Consider the following 27,031-nt stretch of genomic DNA (forward strand, 5'->3'; position numbering starts at 1 on the left):
GGTGCTAGTAGGGAAGGAAAAATAATGTAAACATAATGAAAACTAAACATTTGTATTTCTGTGAGTTTTTAATGTTGGGGAGCTCTGTGATACTCTCATACTGCACATTACTGTGAGTTTTTAATGTTTGGGAGCTCTGTGATACTCTCATACTGCACATTACTGAGTTTCCATGCTGGGGAGCTCGGTGATACTCTCATACTTCACATTACTGTGAGTTTCCATTCTGTGGAGCTCTGTGATACTCTCATACTGCCCATTTCTGTGAGTTTCCATTCTGTGGAGCTCTGTGATACTCTCTTACTGCCCATTTCTGTGAGTTTCCATGCTGGGGAGCTCTGTGATACTCTCATACTGCACATTACTGTGAGTTTTTAATGTTTGGGAGCTCTGTGATACTCTCATACTGCACATTACTGAGAGTTTCCATGCTGGGGAGCTCTGTGATACTCTCATACTTCACATTACTGTGAGTTTCCATTCTGTGGAGCTCTGTGATACTCTCATACTGCACATTTTTGTGAGATTCCATTCTGTGGAGCTCTGTGATACTCTCATACTGCACATTACTGTGAGTTTCCATTCTGTGGAGCTCTGTGATACTCTCATACTGCACATTTCTGTGAGTTTCCATTCTGTGGAGCTCTGTGATACTCTCATACTGCACATTACTGTGAGTTTCCATTCTGTGGAGCTCTGTGATACTCTCATACTGCACATTACTGTGAGTTTCCATGCTGGGGAGCTCTGTGATAAATTTTTACACACTGCTTTGAATGTAATGTAGTTATGTTGGTCTGATATCTCCCCTGCCCACCATGACCCTACCCACAGTATCACAGCCCAGTATCAGACAGTGAGGGCCACACTGCCAGCACTAAAGATGGCCGCCGCGGTTTCCTGTGACGTCAGTGACGCGCCTTTCCATCTCCTGTCGCAGAAATATTGACGGAGGGTTGTCAAGAGCTGATGTTGGGCTGATTCTGGTCTTGGTGGCCGGTGGCGGGTAAATATAAAGCGGCAACTGGGGCTGGACACCGTCAGGACCTCGCAGGGTGATACATACCTGCACTTAGCGTGACTGACCGCACCCTCACTGTTATAATAATACCCCCCCCTCACTGTTATAATAATAATACCCCCCCCACTGTTATAATAATAATACCCCCCCCCACTGTTATAATAATACCCCCCTCACTGTTATAATAATACCCCCCCTCACTGTTATAATAATACCCCCCCTCACTGTTATAATAATACCCCCTCACTGTTATAATAATACCCCCCCTCACTGTTATAATAATACCCCCCCTCACTGTTATAATAACACCCCCTCACTGTTATAATAATACCCCCCCTCACTGTTATAATAATACCCCCCCTCACTGTTATAATAACACCCCCTCACTGTTATAATAACACACCCCCTCACTGTTATAATAACACCCCCCCTCACTGTTATAATAATACCCCCCCTCACTGTTATAATAATACCCCCCCTCACTGTTATAATAATACCCCCCTCACTGTTATAATAATACCCCCTCACTGTTATAATAATACCCCCCTCACTGTTATAATAATAACCCCCATGTTATAATAACACCCCCCTCACTGTTATAATAACACCCCCTCACATAGTAATAACCCCATGCTAAAATAACTATAATAATACCCCATGTTATAATAATACCCCCCTCCATGTTATAATCCCCCCATGTTATAATAATCCCCCCATGTTATAATAACTATATATCTAATAATCCCCCCCATGTCATAATAACTATATATCTAATAATCCCCCATGTCATAATAACTATATATCTAATAACCCCCATGTTATATTAACTATATATCTGATAATCCCCTCCCATGTTATAATAACTATATATCTAATAATCCCCTCCCATGTTATAATAACTATATATATATATATATATATATATATATATATATATATATATATATATATATCTATATCTAATAATCTCTCCATGTTATAATAAATATATATATATATATAATATATAATAATCTCTCCATGTTATAATAACTATATATATATCTAATAATCTCTCCATGTTATAATAACTATATATCTAATGATCCCTCCATTGTATAATAACTATATATCTAATAATCTCTCCATTGTATAATAACTATATATCTAATAATCCCTCCATTGTATAATAACTATATATCTAATAATCCCCCATGTTATAATAACTATATATCTAATAATCCCCCATGTTATAATAACTATATATCTAATAATCCCCATGTTATAATAACTATATATCTAATAATCCCTCCATGTTATAATAACTATATATCTAATAATCCCTCCATGTTATAATAACTATATATTTAATAATCCTTCCATGTTATAATAACTATATATCTAATAATTCCCTCTTTGTTATAATAACTATATATCTAATAATCCCCTCCATGTAATAACTATATATCTAATAATCCCCTCCATGTAATAACTATATATCTAATAATCCCTCCATGTTATAATAACTATATATCTAATAATCCCTCCATGTTATAATAACTATATATCTAATAATCCCCCATGTTATAATAACTATATATCTAATAATCCCTCCGTTATAATAATTATATATCTAATAATCCCCCCATGTTATAACTATATCTAATAATCCCCCCATGTTATAATAACTATATATCTAATAATACCCCTCCCATGTTATAATTACTATATATCTAATAATCCCCTCCATGTTATAACTATATATCTAATAATCCCCCATGTTATATTATTATATATCTAATAATCCCCCATGTTATAACAACTATATATCTAATAATCCCCTCTGTTACACTAAGTAACTATTACCCCCCTATCTTATAACTATATATTTAATAATCCCCTCCATGTTATATTATTATATATCTAATAATCCCCTCCATGTTATATGATTATATATCTAATAATCCTCTCCATGTTATATTATATAATTTATTACATATCTAATAATCCCCTCCATGTTATAATAACTATATATCTAATAATCCCCCTCATGTTATATTATATAATTTATTATATATCTAATAATCCCCTCCATGTTATATTATTATATATCTAATAATCCCCTCCATGTTATATTATATAACTTATTATATATCTAGTAATCCCCTCCATGTTATATTATTTAACTAATTATCCAGTGATCATCAGTCAGTGTGGTTTAATATAAGAACAGTGACTGAGTCACACCACACAAAAACAAAGGTTTTAGACTTTAGAAAAACAGACTTTTCTAAAATTAGAATATGTGTAAAGGAGTCATTATCAGACTGGAGCAATTTAAATGGAGTCCAAGAGAAATGGGATTATTTAAAAGTTGCACTACTGAAGGCAACAGAAAATTGCATTAGGCTTGTCAGTAAAAGCAAAAAATTCAAGAAACCACTGTGGTACTCCGCAGATGTGTCCAAAATAGTAAAAAACTAAAAGTTAGCATTTAGTAATTATAAAAAAACCAGAGTGAGGAAGACAGAATGATCTATAAGATTAGGCAGAAAGAGGCTAAGCAAGTTATAAGAGCTTCCAAATCACACACAGAAGAGAAAATATCACAGTCAGTAAAAAAGGGGGACAATACTTTTTTTTAGATACATAAATGAGAAAAGAAAAGTAAAACAAGGATTAGTTAGATTAAAAACAAAAGAAGGAAGGTATGTAGAAGAGGATATAAAAGTCTAGCTGACTGCCTCAATGAATATTTTTGTTCGGTATTTACAGATGAAAATGAAGGAAATGGACCTCAGTTAAGAAAAAGGATAAATGAGTAATTTATTACACGTGAGTTAACAGAGGAAGAGGTTCTATTTCAACTGTCAAAAGTAAAGACAAATAAGTCAATGGGACCTGATGGAATACACCCAAAGTTATTAAAAGAGCTTAGTGGTGTACTAGCAAAACCATTAACAGATTTATTTAACCAATCATTGATAACAGGAGTAGTCCCAGAAGATTGGAAGTTGGCGAATGTTGTGCCCATTCACAAGAAAGATAATAGGGAGGAGTCGGGCAACTATAGGCCTGTAAGCCTTACTTCAGTAGTGGGGAAAGTGATGGAAACCATGTTAAAGGATAGGATTGTTGAACATCTAAAAACACATGGATTTCAAGATCAGAGACAACATGGATTTACTTCAGGGAGATCATGCCAAACTAATCTTATTGCTTTTTTTGATTGGGTAACTAAAATTTATAGATCAGGGTGGTGCAGTAGACATTGCTTACCTAGATTTCAGTAAGGCTTTTGACACTGTTGCACATAGAAGGCTTATCAATAAACTGCAATATTTAAGTTTGGATTCCAATATTGTTGAATGGGTAAGGCAGTGGCTAAGTGACAGGCAACAGAGGGTTGTAGTCAATGGAGTATATTCAAAGCTTGGGCTTGTCACCAGTGGGGTACCTCAGGGATCTGTACTTGGACCCATTCTCTTTAATATTTTCAATAGTGATATTGCAAAAGGTCTTGATGGTAAGGTATGTCTTTTTGCTGATGATACAAAGATATGTAACAGGGTTGATGTTCCAGGAGGGATATGCCAAATGGCTAATGATTTAGGTAAACTAGAAAAATGGCAACTGACATTTAATGTGGATAAGTGCAAGATAATGCATCTTGAACGTAAAAAACCAAGGGCAGAGTACAGAATATTTGATAGAGTCCTAACCTCAACATCTGAGGAAAGGGATTTCAGGGTGATTATTTCTGATGACTTAAAGGTAGGCAGACAATGTAATAGAGCAGCAGGAAATGCTAGCAGAATGCTTGGTTGTATAGGGAGAGGTATTAGCAGTAGAAAGAGGGAAGTGCTCATGCCATTGTACAGAACACTGGTGAGACCTCACTTGGAGTATTGTACGCAGTACTGGAGACCGTATCTCCAGAAGGATATTGATACTTTAGAGAGAGTTCAGAGAAGGGCTACTAAACTGGTTCATGGATTGCAGGATAAAACTTACCAGGAAAGGTTAAAGGATCTCAACATGTATAGCTTGGAGGAAAGACGAGACAGGGGGGATATGATAGAAACATTTAAATACATTAAGGGAATCAACACAGTAAAGGAGGAGACTATATTTAAAAGAAGAAAAACTACCACAACAAGAGGACATAGTCTTAAATTAGAGGGACAAAGGTTTAAAAATAATATCAGGAAGTATTACTTTACTGAGAGGGTAGTGGATGTATGGAATAGCCTTCCAGCTGAAGTGGTAGAGGTTAACACAGTAAAGGAGTTTAACCCCTTAAGGACACATGACATGTGACATGCCATGATTCCCTTTTATTCCAGAAGTTTGGTCCTTAAGGGGTTAAGCATGCGTGGGATAGGCATAAGGCTATCCTAGCTATAAGATAAGGCCAAGGACTAATGAAAGTATTTCGAAAATTGGGAAGACTAGATGGGCTGAATGGTTCTTATCTGCCGTCACTTTCTATGTTTCTATATCTAATAATCCCCCCATGTTATACTAATTAACTATTACCCGATGTTATATTTATTATATAACTAATAATCCCCTCCATGTTATATTATTATATATCTAATAATCCCCCATGTTATACTTATTATATAACTAATTATATATCTATTAATCCCCCATGTTATACTTATTATATAACTAATGATATATCTAATAATGCCCCCCATCTTATAATAACTATATATGTAATACTCCCCTCCATGTCTCTCACTGACAGCCCCCTCACCCCCATGTTATATCTAACAATACACCCTCCATGTTATACTTGTTATTTACCCCCCTGCATGTTATACTTATTATATATCTAATACTCCCCTCCATGTGATATTATTATTATGTATATCTAATAATACCCCTCATCCCCTCATGTTATACTTATTATATATATATATATATATATATATAATATAAAAAAATTCTAAACACCAAAAAAAAAAAAATCCCACTAAACAAAAACACTTTGACTACCTACATGGGGTGAGTGCAAGGACACTCCTGGCACCATAACCATCTATCACTACTACAAATGTATCAGTCTTACATTTGGCAAACTGAGGCTATATATAGTAATTAAGAACATTTATAAATGTTCTTGCAATTGAGTGTAAAATCATTTTCGAGCAGAGCTTAATTAACTTATTGCAGAGTAATGGCTGTTTATACTGGTGTAATTCTATGTACAATGATAGTCTTTAAGAATCTTCGGCTATAATGGAAGCCCCCACATGTTTCTAATGCTGCTGATGTTTAGCATTTCTAATATACTGCAATATGGTCATTAGGGATCAGACTGTGATGCCCGCAAATAATGATATAGATTCTCAATGTATGCACATTCAGTATTTAGTTAACTCGTGTTATTTACCATTTTATATTAAACATGATCATTAATACATTTGGTTTTGATTGATTTCAGGAACTGATTGGAATTGGGGAGGTTTGAAAACTCATGGTTTTGGTGTCACGTCTAATCTGCTATTCTGGAAATGGCAGACAAATTGACTGAAGAACAGAAGAGGAAAATAGAGGAGAACAGGCTGAAAGCATTGGCTAGGAGAGCAGAGAGACTTGCAGCCCTGCAAAATAAAATCAAAGATGGTATAACGCAGCCCACAATCTCTGGCTTTTTTAACATTCGGACGACAGACACACAGCCATCAGGAATCGGTACCTATAAGCAGGAAAGTAGTACTCCACCAGCAAGGACAGTGTTTGAAAATAACAGCAATAAGTTGCATGTTTATCAAAAGGATAATGGTAGTGATGGAGGTCTGCCATCATTCGCTGCAAGCAAGCAACATGGAAGCAGTTCAGAGTTAAAGGGACAGACAGCCTCTGTTTTGTCTAAACAGACTTCTTATGTCATGGGAGACTCCAGCTTGTTAAGTTCATGTAAGACTACTGGAGAAGCTGGACCTTTAACGAGTGCTGGCACCAAGGTCACCGCAGTGGAAGTACCCAGACCTACTAATAATGTTTCAAAATCACCTAACCTACAGACTGGGATGGCTACGCCCGCCCCTGGCCCTACATCTACAAATGACTCTTTAAACAATTCTGCAGAAAGTTCGAAACCAGCAACACCATCCGGCAGCAAGACAGTTGGTGAAACAAGATCATTTAGGAATACAAATAATGTTAAACAGTTCTATTGCCCTTTAGTACCGCCAAACTCAACGGCACTTACTGGTAGCACGATAGTGCGTGAAATCCCCTGCTTTAAGCAAAATTCAAATACAGTATCAGTAACGAAGAAAGATGTAAAGTGTATTAAAGGGAGATGTGTTAAACATGATGAGAATCGTTTCCGTGTTGAAGTGGGGTACAATGCTGCTTTAATCTCCTTGTTTAAACTCATGCCAAGTAAAGTGTATGGTGAGTGCGACAGCTACTTTTTTGGTCTATTCTGTGTACTCGTAATTGTTATTATTAATATCTATAAAGTGCCAACAAGTTCTGCAGCACTGTAAAATGGGTGGACTAACATGAGTTAGACACACAAGAACAGAGGGATTGGGCGCCTGCTCAATGAGTTTACATGCTAGAGGGAGTGGGGTGTAGTGACACAAAATGTAAGGGTAGGGTAGAAAAGTACTTTGGTAGGATAGTATTCATTGAGGGCTTAGTGTTGTTTTGATGACCGTTGCAGGAGAGGATTCTGGATGCGGGGAGATAAAGCTGTTCAGAGTTTAATTGATATGCTTTCCTAAAGATGAAAGAGTAGATCTTTGCTTTGGCGTTTTCAAGAGGGGTGGGAAATCCCCACAACCCTAAATCTATTTTCTTTTTTCATTTATCTCTTGGTCAGTATAAAGTTTACTAAAATTCTGCATAAACTAAAGCAGAGATTAAAGGGACACACTATAGTCACCAAAACTGTTGCTTAATTAATTAGTTTTGGTGTATAGATGCCCCTGCAGCCTAACTGCTCAGTTCTCTCCCTTTTAGGTGTTAAATCACTTTGTTTATACAGCCCTAGTCACTCATCCCTGCATGTGACCTACACAGCTTTCCTAAACACTTCCTGTAAACAATTGTTTAATGTTAATACTTCCTTATTTGCAAATTCTGTTTAATTCAGAACTTCGTATCTCCATGAACCCTTCTGTGTGTGATTACAGTTCAGTTCACAGAGCATGAGATAGAAATGTTTAAAGTAAGTTCTAAATTGAAAGTGAAACCATTTTCATGCAGGCTGTGTCAGTCACTGCCACGGGAGGTGTGGCTAGAGCTGCATAAACAGAAACAAAACTGATTTAACTCCTAAATGGCAGAGAATTGATTTTCTATGTTTTTTTTTTTTTTGGTTTGTTCCTTCTGAATATCCTCGACTCTCTCAATTAGTCCACGTGCATGTGTGCCCTCTCCATTTTATCAGGGAGTAATTGGATGGGCAGACATACAAGTGAGAAGATCTCCCACATCTTTATCCATTTCACACCCACATCTGTATATCTCCCTCTCCATCCCACTCTCTGCATATGTCCATCTTTCTCCATTCCACCCCATTTGTAACCTTCTGTCTCCATGCCAGTCTCCATATTCTATTATTTGGAAGGGATATCCGGTGTAGCGCTCTAATAGTAGTGGATATATAGAAATAATGGAAAGAAATCCTAACTGTACCTTAATAGATCATATACACTTATGAGTAGTATCACTCTATTCAGGGTAACCTTAAACAAAAAACACAAATATACAGAACATAGTGTAACCTGTATACAGAGTGTAAATAAAAAAAAGAAGTGCGTAGATTACTAACTCACACTTTCAAGAGCTATCTCACTAGCTCAGGTATATGCGCCTTAGGGTCCGTAGAGGCGACCCTCACCCTCCTTTCAGTCCAAGTTTTCTCCAGGTGCAATGTCCTAGGTAATGGGTATAGGAGGCAACATATAGCGTAGTACAGTCTATGTATATAGGAGGTATAGTACGAGGTAATGTAGATATACTCACAAACCCGGAGCCAATATATCGGCTCGCTTCATAAGGTGTATGTGGTTAAGGACCACATTCCTTCTTTGTAAAAGCAGGTAGAAATAAAAGCCGTAAGTGTGAAAAATATATATATATAATTTATTATAAAAAAATATAGTATAACATGTAACTTTTAAAATAGTATGTAGATAAAATAACACTAGTGGCTATAGTCCAAAAAGCAATTCTGTCTGCTCACTGTTCATCCAGGACGCGTTTCACCAAATTGGCTTCCTCAGCTGGAAAAATGTTCAGAAGATATTGTGGACTCCTTCCTGCTTATATACCTTTGTTAATTGTGGGCTTCAGGCTTGTATTTCGCGGGCAATTTCCATGGGAACGGAGATGCCCTGCGTTTCAAGCCTCCTCTTCGTTTAGTTACTTCCGGGTATGATCACTTCCGGTTTCGGCTCCATTAGCATCATGCATTCCACGGTGCGTTCCACAGTGCGTTCCACCGTGCGTTCCACTTGTATGGCCGTGTTAAAACTGTCCTGTGCCATATTAGTGGATATAGTCCTCGGAAAATTTATAAAGTTGCATCAGAGAGAGTGGCAATTCATCTAATGACAATACATTAGCTAATATATCCCTAGTGAGCAATATGTATATGTATATATATTTATAACATGTATGGCTATTAACCAAGTTCGCCCCCAGTTATGCCAATTTATTTATGGCATTCTGGGAAGACCATTTTATTTATGGCCAGCATGACTGGGTGGAGAACTTGGTTACCTATGGCCGTTATATAGATGATATCTTTTTTATATGGGAGGGACCAGAGGAAGATCTATCTGCTTTTTTAAATATTTTAAATTCCAACACATGGGGGATCCAATTAACAAGTAACTGGAGCAAAAAATAAGTAATCTTTCTAGATTTACATATATATATAGAGAACAGTTCTATTAAAACTAAAAATCATTTCAAAACTGTTGAAGCCAATAGCTTTATAGGAAGAGACAGTTGCCACTTCCTACCATGGTTAGAAAATGCCCCCAAGGGGCAATTCCTTAGAATAAGAAGGAATTGCACAGATGTAGAAATGTTCGAAATTCAGTCCAATAAAATCAAATCAGATTTCATAGAAAAGGGATATGAAGAGACGAAATTAGAAATATCAAGACAGGAAATTAAAGAAATAGAGAGAACTAGCATCTTAAAATACAAAAAGAAAGAGGAACCTGTTAATAATGGAATTCCGTTTATATGCAGCTATAGCTCTAATAATTATAGAATAAGGAAGACTGTGTCAAAATACTGGCACATCCTCCTCCAAGATCCAGCTTTAAAGACCTTTCTCCCGGAGAAACCTCGCTTTATTCACAGAGGAGTCAATAATTTAAAGAAGTCCCTAACTTCCAGCTTTATTAAAGACAAACCCAATACTGGTATGACTTTCTTAAACACAGAAAAAAATTTTTTTGGTTGTGGGATGTGTTTAGCCTGCAAAAGAACGGAAAATAAAAAAAGGCACATAAAAAAATTCACATGTAACGAAGGGCTAGAATATCCGATTAAAGAATTTATAACATGCCATTCGAAAAACCTTATCTACCTCATGCAATGCCCATGTGGGCTAAAATATATAGGTAAGACCACAAGAGCTCTACACATAAGAATAGAAGAACACGGTCGAAATATAAGTAAAGGCTTTGAAAAACACAGCGTGTCATTACACTATAAAACTCATCATAATTGTGAGATAAAAGGTACAATTTTTTCTGGGAATTAATAAGATATCTAAAGATTGGAGAGGAGGTAATTTTAATTTAAAACTCAGCAAAATAGAAATGGAATGGATTTTTAAATTAAATAGCCTTATCCCGTACGGTCTTAATTCAGATTTTGAAATGTGCCATTTTTTAACTGATTGATTTTATCTACTCCTCTTAGTATTTCTCTTTCATTTAGTAAGTGCGTTGTGTATGGTATCTATTGGTTTTACTAAGCCACTTTTTGTGATTTTATAAGTTCTCTATATGTATATATATATATATATATATATATTCTGTTAAGCCTCCATTATATCTCCTCTTTTAGATTAAATTGTTCTGGGGTTCATCCATTGCCCTTGGAGTTTTTTCCATATAGGGTTGCTCCCACCCACTCTTCAAATTATTTTCTTGGTTTTACATATTCCCTGTATGTTTCTACCTAGTGTGGAAATCACTAGGGTTTTTAAATAGCTCAATTTATAGAATTTTTATATTCTTAGATTATTGCCTGTCTCTTTTACTCTGCCATATAGATAAATTAATAGCCATACATGTTATAAATATATATACATATACATATTGCTCACTAGGGATATATTAGCTAATGTATTGTCATTAGATGAATTGCCACTCTCTCTGATGCAACTTTATAAATTTTCCGAGGACTATATCCACTAATATGGCACAGGACAGTTTTAACACGGCCACACAAGTGGAACGCACGGTGGAACGCACTGTGGAACGCACCGTGGAACGCATGATGCTAATGGAGCCGAAACCGGAAGTGATCATACCCGGAAGTAACTAAACGAAGAGGAGGCTTGAAACTAGGGATCGACCGATTATCGGTTTTACCGATATTATCGGCCGATATTCTGTATTTTCGGCAATATCGGTATCGGCCAATATAGCTACCGATATTGCCGATAATACCTCCTAGGACCGCCGGGCTCATTATAAGCCTGGCGGTCCTGGGGGGTCCGGCAGCAAGCGCTGACTTACCTTGCCAGCAGCTCCATGTCTAAATCTCGCGAGACCCGCGGCCGCAGAGCGTTGCCACGGGTCACCATGGCAACGCTCCGCGCGGCACTAAGGGCCGCGAGATTTAGACATGGAGCTGCAGGAGCTGCTGGCAAGGTAAGTCAGCGCTTGCTACCGGACCCCCACAGTACTTAACAAACCACCGGACCACCAGGGAGTACTATATCCCCCCTCCCTGGTAAGAAGCAGGGAGGGGGGACTAAAAGAAACAAAAAAACACACCATTTAAATATTAAAATAAAATACAAATAATTAACATAAAAAAATCCCCCCCCCCATTTTACACAAATTAAATCACTACACAAACACACACACTGCATTACAAACATACACACTACACAAACATACACACTACACAAACTGCATTACATACATACACACTGCATTACATACACACACTACACAAACACACTGCATTACATACACACACTACACAAACACACTGCATTATATACACACACTACACAAACACACTGCATTATATACACACACTACACAAACACACTGCATTATATACACACACTACACAAACACACTGCATTATATACACACGCTACACAAACACACACTGCATTCACTATACACGCTACACAAACACACACTCTGCATTCACTATACACGCTACACAAACACACACTCTGCATTCACTATACACGCTACACAAACACACACTCTGCATTCACTATACACACTACACAAACACACACTCTGCATTCACTATACACACTACACAAACACACACTGCATCCACAACACACACAGCTCCCCTGTCTAAATACACTTCATCCACTACATGTGGCATGTTTATTTTGTGCATTTACCGTTAGAAATTGTTTAATTTTTCAAAATGGTAAATGTACAGAATATCGGCAAGTTATCGGCTATCGGCCTGAAAGTTCACAGATTATCGGTATCGGTATCGGCTCTAAAAAATCAATATCGGTCGATCCCTACTTGAAACGCAGGGCATCTCCGTTCCCATGGAAATTGCCCGCGAAATACAAGCCTGAAGCCCACAATTAACAAAGGTATATAAGCAGGAAGGAGTCCACAATATCTTCTGAACATTTTTCCAGCTGAGGAAGCCAATTTGGTGAAACGCGTCCTGGATGAACAGTGAGCAGACAGAATTGCTTTTTGGACTATAGCCACTAGTGTTATTTTATCTACATACTATTTTAAAAGTTACATGTTATACTATATTTTTTTATAATAAATTATATATATATTTTTTTCACACTTACGGCTTTTATTTCTACCTGCTTTTACAAAGAAGGAATGTGGTCCTTAACCACATACACCTTTTGAAGCGAGCCGATATATTGGCTCCGGGTTTGTGAGTATATCTACATTACCTCGTACTATACCTCCTATATACATAGACTGTACTACGCTATATGTTGCCTCCTATACCCATTACCTAGGACATTGCACCTGGAGAAAACTTGGACTGAAAGGAGGGTGAGGGTCGCCTCTACGGACCCTAAGGCGCATATACCTGAGCTAGTGAGATAGCTCTTGAAAGTGTGAGTTAGTAATCTACGCACTTCATTTTTTTATTTACACTCTGTATACAGGTTACACTATGTTCTGTATATTTGTGTTTTTTGTTTAAGGTTACCCTGAATAGAGTGATACTACTCATAAGTGTATATGATCTATTAAGGTACAGTTAGGATTTCTTTCCATTATTTCTATATATCCACTACTATTAGAGCGCTACACCGGATATCCCTTCCACTTCCACTATCTTTGATAGAAAGATAAACACGGTGGCATAGCAGCTCACAAAAATATATATCTTTGGAACTATCCAGATTACAAACCTATATACATAAGCGCTTGTACTTCCTATTCTATATATTCTATTATTTATTTTATTTTTTTTACCCACTATTTTGAAAATTATATAAATGCATAGAAAACAAAAAGTTAAAACAATATAAATTTAATGTAGATTATCATTTTGGTATTCTTAAAGGGACACTGTAGGCACCCAGACCACTTCAGCTAATTTAAGTGGTCTAGGTGCTGTGTCCCTTTTGCACCTAGTGCTGCAATGTAAAACATTGCATTTCCAGAGAAACTATGTTTACATTGCAGCACTAAGTCTGCCCTCAGTGGCTGTCTACCAGACAGCCAGTGGGCGTGCCTCTGGAATCCTAACAGACTTTTGGTCAGTTATATGATGTTGGACGTCCCCATGCTCTGCATGAGATCCTCCAGTGTCAGAATTTCCCTATAGGCAAAGCCTGACCCAGTGCCAAGGGACATTGGCGCTGGATTCAGGTAAGTGGCTGACGGGGTTTTAACCCCTTCAGTCCTGCGGGGGGGGGGGGGGGGGCACGAAGGAGGAGTGGACCTACAGTGCCAGGAAAACGGCTTTGTTTTGCTGGCACTATAGGATCCCTTAAATACAGCTAAAGTTTCACTCTTGGTAATACAAATGTATCTTAATTCACATCTATATAAACTGATCTTTACTTTTGTTAACCTGTTATTTATTTTTTTATAGATCCCGGAACAAAAATGTGGAACTTCGCTATGTCCGATTATGCCAGTCTTGGTAAGTATAGAGTGGAAACAAAATCATAAAGTGACATCCAAAGTTGTTGTCCTTAAATGAATACATGTTTACTGTATCTTTCCTCTGCCTTCAAGATGCAAAGGCTTTAAAGGAATCCTCCTCCAAGTCTCATATCCACTAAGGCCTGCTGAAGTGGTTATGGTGCCTTGGTCCGTGTGCCTAGCGCAGCCTGGGTAAAAATGTCAGAATGTACTAAAAAGGTTTGACTACTTACTGTGGGAGGATATTCACTACAGTAGGCGGTCATAAAATTTTCTTTAATCTTAATTTAAAAATCAGCGCAATCAAGGAAATTATTGTTAAGAACATGAATAAGTTTGACAGAAACAAAACCAAAAAAAAAAAAGGATTGTGCAACTTTGAAGCATATTTGATTTAGGTTATGATGTAAGGGTTCTCTGTGTTTCTTATAGCTGGAGGGATTTGCAAAAATTGCCAGTGCTGTATGCATGTTCCCTTCACTCAATTCCCTACACAATTGCAAAAACTGGAATGACGTGTATCTGCTATATAAGAAGTTGTTTAAAATTGTAATTTTCTTATATGTATGTATAAGACCATATATGTATATATGTATAAGACTACCCCAAATTTTTTTTTTTTTTTTTTTTTAGCCCAAAATTAAGAAATCCATATTTTAAACATCAAATAGAACAACTTTGATATTTTAGAGATGACTTCTGAGGAGACCAGCACCCTTCTGATTCTCATGCCTCCCCTGTGCTACGGTACTCTGTGAAGTTAATGGCTCTACAGTGCATGCTGGGAGACTACAGCTCCCAAAATACAGCAGGTGGTGTGAAGGCATGCTGGGACATCACCATAGTATTCCCTCTGCTCCCTGATCCCCATTTCCTCCCCCCATAAATATAAGTCTGAAAGCAAGACCTACCTGTGGTGGGGCAAACCTTAATATGGCGGTTCTTTTTTTGGTGTGGCAAGTGATGATGTCTGCTGCAGCTCCCACGAATAAAGGGACCTCTTTCTCCTTGCCACAGCATTCAGAAGTGTATCGGCGGGGGGAAGGCCTGGAATGTGCGTGGGCCATGACACACTGAAATATGGCAGGCGCCATCTTAACTTACATAAGTGTTTTTTGTAAGCCCTGCAGTGACATTCTGTGTATAAGATGACTCACAATGTTAGACTCAAAAAACATACTCTTATACATGGGAAAATACGGTATTTGTAGTAGGAGAATGCAGAATAGTCATTTAACATTCTGTTTTCGTAGGCAATGCATTCTACTCTGTTGATCTAACTGGTGCTGGTCTCCTCAGAATTTCCTCTATATTTACCAACTGTTCCACATTCTCTTTGCAGTGGGTGAAGTACAGCGTCTGCAATCCGTGACATTGAAACCTTTGGAAGGAATGGGAGATGTGGAGATACCTAAAGAATCTCTCAACTCAACGGCACATGCAGTCATTAATAAACTTTTAGCAATGTGCAATAATTGGCAAAGACCCAACGCCACCGTAAAAGGCAAATGTATGCTCATCTCCCGTTCGCGTTTTGAGGTGGATATCGGCTATCAATCAGAAATAATAGCATTATTTAAACAAATGGCAACACGGAACTATGGTAAGAGATGACATTTCTTTTGAATTTTTTACATTTTAAAAATTATTTTTTTTTTTTTAAAGGAATTATCCTTCAGTGATTTTAAGTGATTATGATGCGTGTCGCCATGAAATGGAGCATATTAAGAGTTTCACCCTCCTTTGCCGCCGGAGCTAGAATAAGAGTTCAGCTGACTTTCTCAGCCAATGAATTAGCAGCAGGTCTGATTCGGCTATTGCAGCTCTGCAGAAGCTGGATGTTGTTAACCCTGCTTCAGAGCAAACCCGGCACCTAGCAGAATCCAGGTAAAGGCAAACCGTTGCCGAATGGTTTGCCTGATTACTGGAGAACGACTGAAGGGCTCTCCTCGCATCATTAACCCAGAAGCCAGCTAGAACCGTTTTTTTGTAAAGACAAAAAGTAATTAGGCGCACATCCGGAACATGCATCTTGGAGGAATGGTGCTGCTGTATAGACCAAAATGTATACAGAATACAGATTAAAGGAGCACTATAGTGCCAGGAAAACAAACCCGTTTTCCTGGCACTATAGGGTTATTAGGTCCCCCCCCCTCCCTCGTGGCCGCCTCCCGCTGGGCTGAAGGGGTTAAAACCCCTTTATCCACTTGCCTTAATCCAGCGCCGGGCTACCTTGGTGCTGGTGATCTCTCCTCCCCCTGCCAATGTCAGTTTCCGAGTGGAGCCAAATGCGCAAGCGTGGCCAGAGCCGCGCGCACATTCAAACCGCCCATAAGAAAGCATTACTCAATGCTTTCCTATGGGGATCTGAACTCCGTGAGTTCAATGCGATTTTTCACACTGAGAATCGCTGAAGCGGCCTCTAGTGGCTATCAGGGACACAGCCGCTAGAGGCTAGATTAACCTTCCAATGTAAACCTAGGAGTTTCTCTGAAACTGATATGTTTTCAGCTGCAGGGTAAAAACTAGAGGGACCAGTCACCCAGACCACTTCATTGAGCTGAAGTGGTCTGGGTGCCTATAGTGGTCCTTTAAGGAACAGAGTACACTCCTAAAATAGATTTCCAAATTTTATCTCCGCAAATAAATATGAGGATTGAGTTCTACCATATGCCCTTATTGTGTTAAACCCACCACTACTTCACAGTAATCCCATTATCGTTGTTCCTTAATGTGTATTATGAAATCCTTTAATGTGACTGGACAGGAGGCATTAGTTGTGTTCTCCTAACAGCAACAAGTGAGACTACGGAGGAACCCTGCCCTGTACAGTGATGTCATATGGGATACAAAAAAAAATATTTAAGTTCTGCTCTGTGTATTTTAAGTACATAGATAAGGCCATTTAAAACCCTATTACTGCAGATTTCATTGGTGAACATTTTGTTCCCTCGAGCAGTCAGACCTGACGCTTTAGTCTTCTTGTTGTGATGTATGCCAGCCAGGAGTTAGACTGACTTACAGAACTGTGGGAATAGTGGTTGTGCCCATTAAAAATGCTTGTCAAGTCATAAGGAATAATATATGAGCAAGATGAGTCGCTTTCCTAAAGATTTCAATCTTTGCATAATTAGAGCAGAGTTGAGCGAGACTCAGACATGACCTGAAAATGAAAGGTCAAGAGATCTATAAAGCAGATCCATCAGCTGATACCTAGAGAGCCCTGCATATGTATAGCTAAGCATTATAGGAAATGTGTACCAGCATACAGTTAATATTCTTCCAAGTCACATTATTGTTTTGGATACAAGAAGGAAGGTGCTCGCTGTATACTTCGATAAACAGGCAGCAGACAATCTTAACAAGGATTCCCCAAAACCTTGTGAACAAATAAGAATAAAACCAGAAAAAAAATATAGATAGCCGCGCCTGAATAGATAACCATTCTGTAAAATCACATAAATGGTACATATATATATACCTGTTGATATATTGATATAATCCTCTGTTCGGATATACACAGTAATTGAGTATCTCAAAGAGAGATAATAAAATACCGGTAAAAGTGCAATATGTCAAATAACAGAAGAGTGAGATGTAATATTTTGCCAAAAGCATACTCACACTTTCTAGAGCTTCACAGAGCTCTGCTGTATTAAGCATTGACGGTACAATCCCCGTCTCAGGATATATTGTTAGCAGTAGTGGTGGCATATCTTTCAATACGTCACATATATAAAAAGACAAACAGGAGAATATCCAATGGTGCAGCCAGTATGATAAAGTATATACAAAAAACTGTCATAAAGGCACTTAAATGTTAATGGTGTCAAATGGAGTTTCGCTGCAAAACTCTAGTGGTGATCCCTCTCACCCACCACAACCATGCAAACAAAGAGAAATTTGAAAAAGCCAAAAAGTAATTAACCTTAAGAGTGGAGCGATAAGGTTATAGATTAGACACCTAGCGTAAATGAGGGTTGTCTGGTTTTATCATAAAATAACAATGATAATGTGGTTGTGGTCCAGTTGGTCTCAATGCATATATGAAAGAAAGCACAAAATAAATGCATAGTATAAATCTGTGTGGTTGACATATATCATGAGATTATTTTATGAACTGTCAACTCACATGTGGAAGAGCCTAGAATAGGACAGGCTTAAATCTCTTCCGCTTTATTGCCATCTGGTGGCACTTTCCCCTTTGGGTCACGATACTTTTCCTCAATATAAGGAAACAAAAGCAACATAGCAGAGGACAATATAGTATAATATGTATGGATATATAGTGAGTAATATGTAACTAAGTGATTGCTCACCTTATCCAGAGCCTAAGTACCTGGCTCTGGGTTGAATTGCGTAGGTGTCTGTATAGTGGACACCACCCTTCTTGGAGCAGTTCAAGAGGACCAGGAACGGACTTTAAAGTATAAATAATTTATTGATCCTTTTAAAACCAAGTAAAAACAACAAATATAAATTCCATTAAGCAAATGTAAGTGTCCAGCAGGATTCCTCTCTCCGAGACCTGTTTCACGCTTCTCGAGGACTTTCTCAATCGGTATGGTCTGCTCCGTCTAGTTTCCTGTTTTAAATGTGCCGGTAAAACAGGAAAGTAGACGTAGTAGACCATACTGATTGAGAAAGCCCTCGAGAAGCGTGAAACACGTCTCGGAGAGAGGAATCCTGCTGGACACTTTCATATGCTTTATTAAGATTTGTTGTTTTTAACTTAGTTTTAAAAGCATCAAATTCTTCATACCTTAAAGTCCGTTCCTGGTCCTCTTGAACTGCTCCAAGAAGAGTGGTGTCCTCTATACAGACACCTAAGATATTCAACCCAGAGCCAGGTTCTTAGGCTCTGGATAAGGTGAGCAGTCACTTGGTTCCATATTACTCACTATATATCCATACATACAAAACTATATTGTCCTCTGCTGTGTTGCTTTTGTTTCCTTATATTGAGGAAAAGTATTGTGACCCAAAGGGGAAAGTGCCACCAGACGGCACTAAAGTGGAAGAGATTTGAGCCTGTCCTATTCTAGGCTTATGTGAGTTGACACTTCATAAGATAATCTCACGACATATGTCAACCACACAGATTTATACTATACATTCCTTTTGTGCTTTCTTTCATATATGCATTGAGACCAACTGGAACACATTATCATTGTTATTTTATGATAAGACCAGACAACCCTCATTTAAGTCTAATCTAATCTATTGCTTTTTGGCTTTTTTTCCACTTTCTCTTTGTTAGTATGGTAAAGTGACTGTGCAAACAAAGTATAAATAACCTACTCATATGAGAGTACATAGACCTGCTCTGGTGTTGTAATGCCCTGGTGGTATGATCCCCACGTGGGACATATGTAGATAGGAAGCCAAGAAAAGATGTAGAGTATAATCCAAAATAAAACAAATAACACATAAGTGCTAGATCCACACTTTACGCATTTTACCTTGGGGTTTCATCACTTCTGATGAAACTCCAAGGTGAAACGTGTAAAGTGTGGATCTTGCACCTATGTGGTTTGTTTTATAGTATATACTTTTATTGATTTATTTGTTTGTAGTAAATTTAATCATTTTAAATCTAATTGTTTTGGATTATACTCAACATCTTTTATTGGCATCCTATCTACATATATCCCACGTTAGGATTATACCACCAAGGCATTACAACACCAGAGCAGGTCTTTGCTCTATCTCATGTGAGTAGGTTATTTATACTTTTTTTTTTTATTGCACAGTCACTTTACTATACTGACTGGTTTGTCTTTTTATATATGTGATGTATTGGAAAGATGTGCCACTACTTCTGCCGACAATATATCCTGAGACGGGGATTGTACCGTCAACGCTTAATACAGCAGAGCTCTGTGAAGCTCTAGAAAGTGTGAGTATGCTTTTGGCAAAATATTACATCTCACTCTCCTGTTATTTGACATATTGCACTATTATGTTTTTGTCTCTCTGTTTCTTTGAAATAATCAGTTACCGTGTATATCCGAACAGAGGATTCTATCAACATATGTACCTGTTATGTGATTTCACAGAAGGGTTATTATCTATTTAGGCGCGGCTATGTATATTTTTTCTGTTTTTATTCTTACATGTTGTTGTTTTTGTTCTTTTTCTTATACACTTTTTATTTATTTAAATTTGTTTTTATTTTTTAGATACGAACACTAGAAGATGGAGCTTTTTATTGCAAGACTACGAAAAACTGAGTAAGCTTTCTGCACATCTTTTAGTTCCGAGCTAAATTCCATGTAATAAATGTCATTTTTAAACGTTTGCAATTTAATGAATTCTTAAAAGCATCTTGCCGAATCTGATTTGTTTATGAGAAGCAGTAAAAATGCACCATTAGCATATCTTGTGTACACTTTATAATCCCCCCCCCCCCCCAAAATCAAGAATTAAGTATAAAAAATAAATTACTGTCTGTTTCTTCAATTAGCGATGCAACATCCCTAACATTTTACTCATCAGGATCAGGTCTGGATGTGTTGCGTTAACCCGCTGTGACAGTCTCCTGGTGATTTCCGTTCCCTCTAAGAGTTTTATAATAGCAGTGCTACAGTTAGTATATGCAGCAGAGTGTGATTGTTTATTTTTTAAGTTTATTGAATTTTCTTTACAAACGATCCAAATACATAGTTACATAGCAGAAAAGAAACTTGCGTCCATCAAGTTCAGCCTTCCTCACATATGTTTTTGCTGTTGATCCAAAAGAAGGCAAAAAAACCCAGTTAGAAGCACTTCGATTTTGCAACAAACTAGGAAACAAAATTCCCCCGTGACCGCAGAATGGCAGTCAGATTTATCCTTGGATCAAGCAGTTATTACCCTACATTGAAAATTTTTTTTGCAAGTATGCATCTAGTAGCTGTTTGAACATCTGTACAGATTCTAAAAAAAACACTTCTTCAGGCAGAGAATTCCACATCCTTATTGTTCTTACTGTAAAAACAACAACAACCTTTTCTTTGCCTTAGACAAAATCGTCTTTCTTCCTGTCTAAACGCATAACCTCGTGTCCTATATAAAGTATTGGCCCAGATTATATTTGTATAATGTTATCATATCCCCTCTCAGGCGACGTTTTTCTAAACTAAAGAGGTTTAAATGTAACTATTTGAACTATTCCAGGACAGTCCCTCATAGTAAGTACTTACAAAGAACCTTGCCCTCCAGTGGTTTTTAGCCATGCTTGTTTGCAGTTTGTTGTGACCTCCAGGTTGACAGCAGAGATATGAAAGAAAAACAAAATGCAATTTGTACACGTGTTATGCTTTACAAAGAATTATATATTTGCATAAACCTTATAATTTAAGGAAAATATATGTACATAATGATCACTTGTGTGGATACATATTGCTTTGAAAAATATGAGTGGAAAAAATTCCTTTATTAACCAGGAAGAGACTCCACCAATCAGGAGCCACTCATTCTTGTTTATGGGGTCTGACCTTGCCCCCCTGTCCAGCAGGGGTTTGTGGGATGAGTAGTTTGTACCCCAGCTGCAGTTCAACTCATCAATTAGGAATAATTTATAAACTTATAGCTGCCCTACCACCGCTGCTGTCTGTTTACACACAGTAACTTCACTGTTTAGTGAACTGGCCTGTCAGCAGAAATCAGTGTGATCTACAGCCTAACTCACTTTGGGGAGAACAGAGGGCACAGTGCAAAATGCTGTGTCTTATCCAAACTGACAACATTTCTATCAGCTCCGAACAAAGAATTCCGGTTGTCTGACAGGCCTGTGCTATTTTTTACAGTTTGCTCAGAGTTGAGCATTGGTGCACATTATGTTTGCAATCATGCCACATTGTAATGGTGCTTAGACTGAACCTCTTCAAATCTTCTATAATGTGTAAATTCTGATTTTAAAATATTTTGACAAATTCCCTGAGTCAGAAAGCCACGTAAAACAAAAATTATGTTGGGATCAACTAGGCTTTTTTTCTTTCTTCATGATCCAGTCAGCGGTATAAACCAACCTTCAGATTGTCTGTACGCCTCCCTCCTAAATAGTTACAGGCTGTGATTGGATACCTCGCCTGCTGTTCGAAAAAAAGTATTTGTAGTTTATTCACTAAATACCTCATTTCTTTTGAATTGGTTAACACATAGCCGAGCTGGAGAATGTTTACTCCTCTGCAATTTTTATCTAAATGTTGATTTTCAGAGCTCCGTGAATGAAACATCTTGAGTTAGAAATTTCATAATAGGATTCAATGGTAATCTGAAACAGATACATGTTAACCTCTGGGCAAGTGAACACAATTTGCCTAATTTGCCATTTACAAAAAAAAAAACCCGCCCACACCTTTAATTTATAAAGTGATTGCTATATGCCAGTGATGGCTAACCTTGACACCATAAGTTTTTTTCTGGACTACATTTCCCAGGCTAGTTGAGAATCATGGGAAATGTAGTCCAGAAACAATTTATGGTGTCAAGGTTAGCCATCACTGCTATATGCACATCCCAAAGTAATCATTCTAGTCTTAGCTTGTCTGTTTGTCTGCCCCTTAACGTTAGTAGTTTATTTATAAATTCGGTATATCTAAGGCAACATGTTTCAATTAACTGAAAATTCTATACAACAGTATGTGCTAATTGCAGTTAGGGAACTAGAACGCCCTGATAATCAGACAGTCCTTTTGTTTTTATATGCTTGCTGAGCTTTATGGGGTTTCTAGTCCTTCTGAAGCGGGCTACCCCAGATCGGATCCTGCGCTGGCCTACTTATTCCCGTCTCCTAGAAGAAGCTTGATATGGGCATGTTCACTCGTTCCTTTTGCTGTTATTAACAGACAATTTTACTCCAGAAAATAACTATTTTTCATTTGCTTGCAACCAGCATTTATGCGTGAAATTCCTGGCGTTCTTTATCCGTAAAAGTGCTGAAAACACAGAATTACATATAAACTGAGACCTTGCTTTTTTTTTCTTTTTCTTTTTCTTTTTTCCCCCCTGTTTTTGACTGTTGGAGATTCATACATATTTACTTTGCTAAATGAAGCTCATAAAAAGTAGGTTTATCTTTGAAATGATTTGATTTTCCTAATAATTATGTATGAAGCATTAACACTTCTATCCACCCCCTTCTTCCTGCTACCTCTGATGCTCTGTCCGTGTTCCAAAATATAAAAAAGGTTATTTCAGGAGACAAAACCTGACTGTGATTCATGCTGGTGCGTCCGTCTCCTTAATCTTTTATTTCCAAGTTATAAAGAAAATCCCACAGTAATAAGCAGGGAAATTGCTGCAATTATTTCATCTCATAATTTAGCCTGAACTGTATTCATGTGAAAGACATAAAGAGCTGCTCTTTGTTATTTATTATTTTTTAAATCTGATTTAAAGCTGACCCTAGCTGGTTATCTCACTAAGCAGTTCTGGACCATGATCACATTTTCCTATGCGTATTGTCTCCTTTTATATTGTATTGTTAACTCTGTTAACTCTGCTGTTTATTAAACGAGGCGTTGTGCATAATGAAAAAACAAATTGCAATTTTTAGGCCAACATACCTGATCTTAGAAAACTCTTACTATTGAGATATTTTTCCAATTCTTCTTCTTTTTTTTTGTTTTTAAATATAACATTTTTCACAATGCCAGTGAACACTTGAAGAACTACAACTCAGTTTAGGATTATGGTGTAGAGTCTTCGTTGCTGTCCCCAAAAGCTGTGTCAAACTGTTTCAATCTAGCGCTCAGCCCCGTCCACTCTGCTGCCGGGTTTGCGCCAGTGAGATGATATGACAAAGAGATAATATCCAATCAAGGAGCACAACCAATAATATGATAAAAAATATTATTATTAGATAGGTACAAAAAAGATAAATATCTCACAATGCATATCAGAGCAGATCAAAGCATGACTCTCATACTGATAATAAACAGAAAATTATCAGAAGTTCTATGATAACATCCAAGCAGGTTATATAGTTAACAAATACTTAAATATCAATGTAATCACTAATTAATAGAGATATCAAATCTTAACAACCCATCACAAAAAAAATATTATATAGAAAAACAAATTCGTACCAGGAATTGTGAGAAGAGGGAAGAAAAATCAATCAGCAAGCCTCCAACGTTTCGGCAAGGGAGTCTGTTGTAAAAGAGTGAGACTCACCCTTGTATACCCAAATAATAAGAGCCATATGAAACACCTGATTTTGATGGGTGGCCACCCATATTGATTGGGATCCTCCCAACCATAATCACTTGATTATGGCTGCCAAAGAAAACATAAACCAATCAGAAAAACACACATGCAAAAGAAACAGAATATATCAATGAAAATAAATCTATCTGCAAGGGAAATTAAACATAACATGATCTGTATAAGAGGTAATGACTCATAAAGAAAATAAATAAAGCAAATAATAATAATCACAGTGTCTGACCAATCAGAGGTATATTAAAACTCCCAATATTCCCAGAAGCATGCTGAGACATCCACAGTTGTACTTGGATTATTAAATCTGATCCATATTTAGAATCCCGGTAACGGCATACACCCACCTATTCCGATCATTCAAACAGCTCGCTAAAGGTGAAATGATGAGGTATGGAACGCACCATGTGTTCCAATACATGGAATTAGAGTAATGGCGCGATATGTGTAGTGCCCATGCGCGAGACGTCGCTTGGAACGCATCATGGGTTCCAACAATACACTAGCCCATAAGAAAAACAATGAGGCGTATACCCTACCGGTCGGAGGCTATAATAGCATAGACAAAGAAAATAAATTAAATCTGAGGTGGCAAAACATCTTCAAATGGCAGAAGAAAAAATATATAATGGAAGCACAAAAGGGAGAGCAACATAAATGTAGTTATTAAAAATAACTATATGAAATAAGCCCATGTATAAGGGAAATCTAGTCACTATTTATAAGAACATCATTATTATATTGAAGAACAAAAGATTCCCCTTAGAGACCATCTATAATGTATTGGCCAGAACAGCTATAATGTATATAGACAATCATCATACAAAAACCATACAAAAACTGTCTCCAAAGATAAATAATGGCACAAATATCATATACCGGTATATATATAACATCCACAGAGCACACAAAAAAAATCAAAAAGGCTCATCAAGTACACAATGTCCTGGGAATATTCAAAGTCTCCATAGTTGATATGCCAAAATTATGCATTACCATTTCCATCTGACAAGTATGGTTCAGTCCGGAGTAAAGATTTGTCCAACTTCCAATGTAGTTAAATGCTGGACGGGAAGGATCCCGTAATCAATGGGTCACCCAATTGAAAACACATAAGAAAAAAACTAAAAAATAGAGATAAAAGAAAGCTAAAATCATATAATATACAACAAATCCACAATCCACACACTGAGGCAAGAAACAGCAAAATAAGTGTAGAACAAGAATCAAGAGAGTATAATACATTCCATAAAACAGATCATATGGTCAAATCGATTGAATTTACCTGAAAGGATTGAAATCACAATCCTCATTCAACCCGTGAGGAAATAATGTGCCCAAACGATAAATCCATCGAAGTTCCGCCCGTTTGAGTGAGTCTGTAAGGGATCAGCCAGATTAAGATTTCTTTATTCGTTGTATGGCCTGAAATCTAGGTTGAGCCACAGAATGGCCTGAATCAAGGAAATGTTTAGCCACGGGAATATGCCGTTTATTCACGCGAATGGTACTTTTGTGTTCCCCAATACGTATTGTTAGTCCTAAGTTTGTCCTACATTTGTCCATAAGGACTCTCATTAAAGAGGTCACGAATCGATGGATCACTTTGTAGAATGTGCCAATTCTTGTGGATGATATGTTTAACTACTCCAGATTTATTTGAATATGTAGTAATGCACGGAATGCGGTTAGAAGTCTTTTTCTTATTCTTACCCTGTGTCTTTAATAGCGAGGTCCTCTAAGCCTTTAGCTTTATCAAATGCTTCCTGTAACAAAGTATCACTGTAGCCACGGGAACGAAAATCTTGTATCATCTTATGTGCTTGGGTATCAAAATTCACCTCTTGTGACACAATTCGTTCAACATGCAATAATTGACTGAAGGGAAGACTCCGAATCATATTGACAGGATGAAGACGATGCCTGTAAGAATGCAACCTTGTCAGTTGGCTTACGGAATAAATCAAAACACAATCCAGCCTTAGTTTTACTCACCAAAACATCCAGGAAATGTATCCTGCTGATGTCATATTTCAGGGTGAATTTGATAGTAGGCACATATCGATCCAAGTCTGCTCTGAATTGTTAAAGGTTAACCTCTGAACCGTTCCAAAGGAAGAACACGTCGTCGATGTAACAAAGCCAAATAACAAACTTGAACAAAGGATGTGAATTAACGAAATCTTCTTCAAATTTAGCCATATATAAGTTGGCATACGAGGGAGCCATATTGGCCCCCATCGCCGTACCCTGTATCTGTAAGAAGAAATCATCATCGAAAGTAAAATAATTACATGACAAGTTCAAGCAGTGATAGGATTCCATCAAACCCTGGTCTAGTTTAAGTTTATCCAAAGATTGTGCAGCTGCCTCCATACCACCACTGTGTACGATCTCATTTGTACCACCAAAACCTGAAGAAAAGCATCAACATATTGTGCTAATGGTTGTAACAACGAGCCACATCCCGACACGATCGGCC

The 27,031-nt window shown here is 37.4% G+C and overlaps 1 protein-coding gene across 2 annotated transcripts in view; it reads left to right on the forward strand.

The window, feature by feature from the left end:
- The first annotated feature begins 957 nt into the window (after positions 1–957).
- Positions 958–27,031, forward strand: part of SMARCAL1 (SWI/SNF related, matrix associated, actin dependent regulator of chromatin, subfamily a like 1) — a 55,363-nt gene continuing 29,289 nt past the window's right edge. The window contains exons 1-5 of one of the 2 annotated variants that reach the window (XM_063429241.1): positions 958–1,006; positions 6,453–7,411; positions 14,291–14,341; positions 15,686–15,946; positions 20,526–20,576. In XM_063429241.1, the coding sequence (XP_063285311.1) occupies positions 6,523–7,411; positions 14,291–14,341; positions 15,686–15,946; positions 20,526–20,576 (1,252 nt within the window). In that variant the 5' untranslated portion in view covers positions 958–1,006; positions 6,453–6,522. Of the gene's footprint in view, positions 1,056–6,452; positions 7,412–14,290; positions 14,342–15,685; positions 15,947–20,525; positions 20,577–27,031 lie in introns of both variants that reach the window. The other variant, XM_063429242.1, reaches the window with a different exon arrangement.

The sequence above is a fragment of the Pelobates fuscus genome, chromosome 8 (assembly GCF_036172605.1).
Source record: "Pelobates fuscus isolate aPelFus1 chromosome 8, aPelFus1.pri, whole genome shotgun sequence".
NCBI lineage: Eukaryota > Metazoa > Chordata > Amphibia > Anura > Pelobatidae > Pelobates > Pelobates fuscus.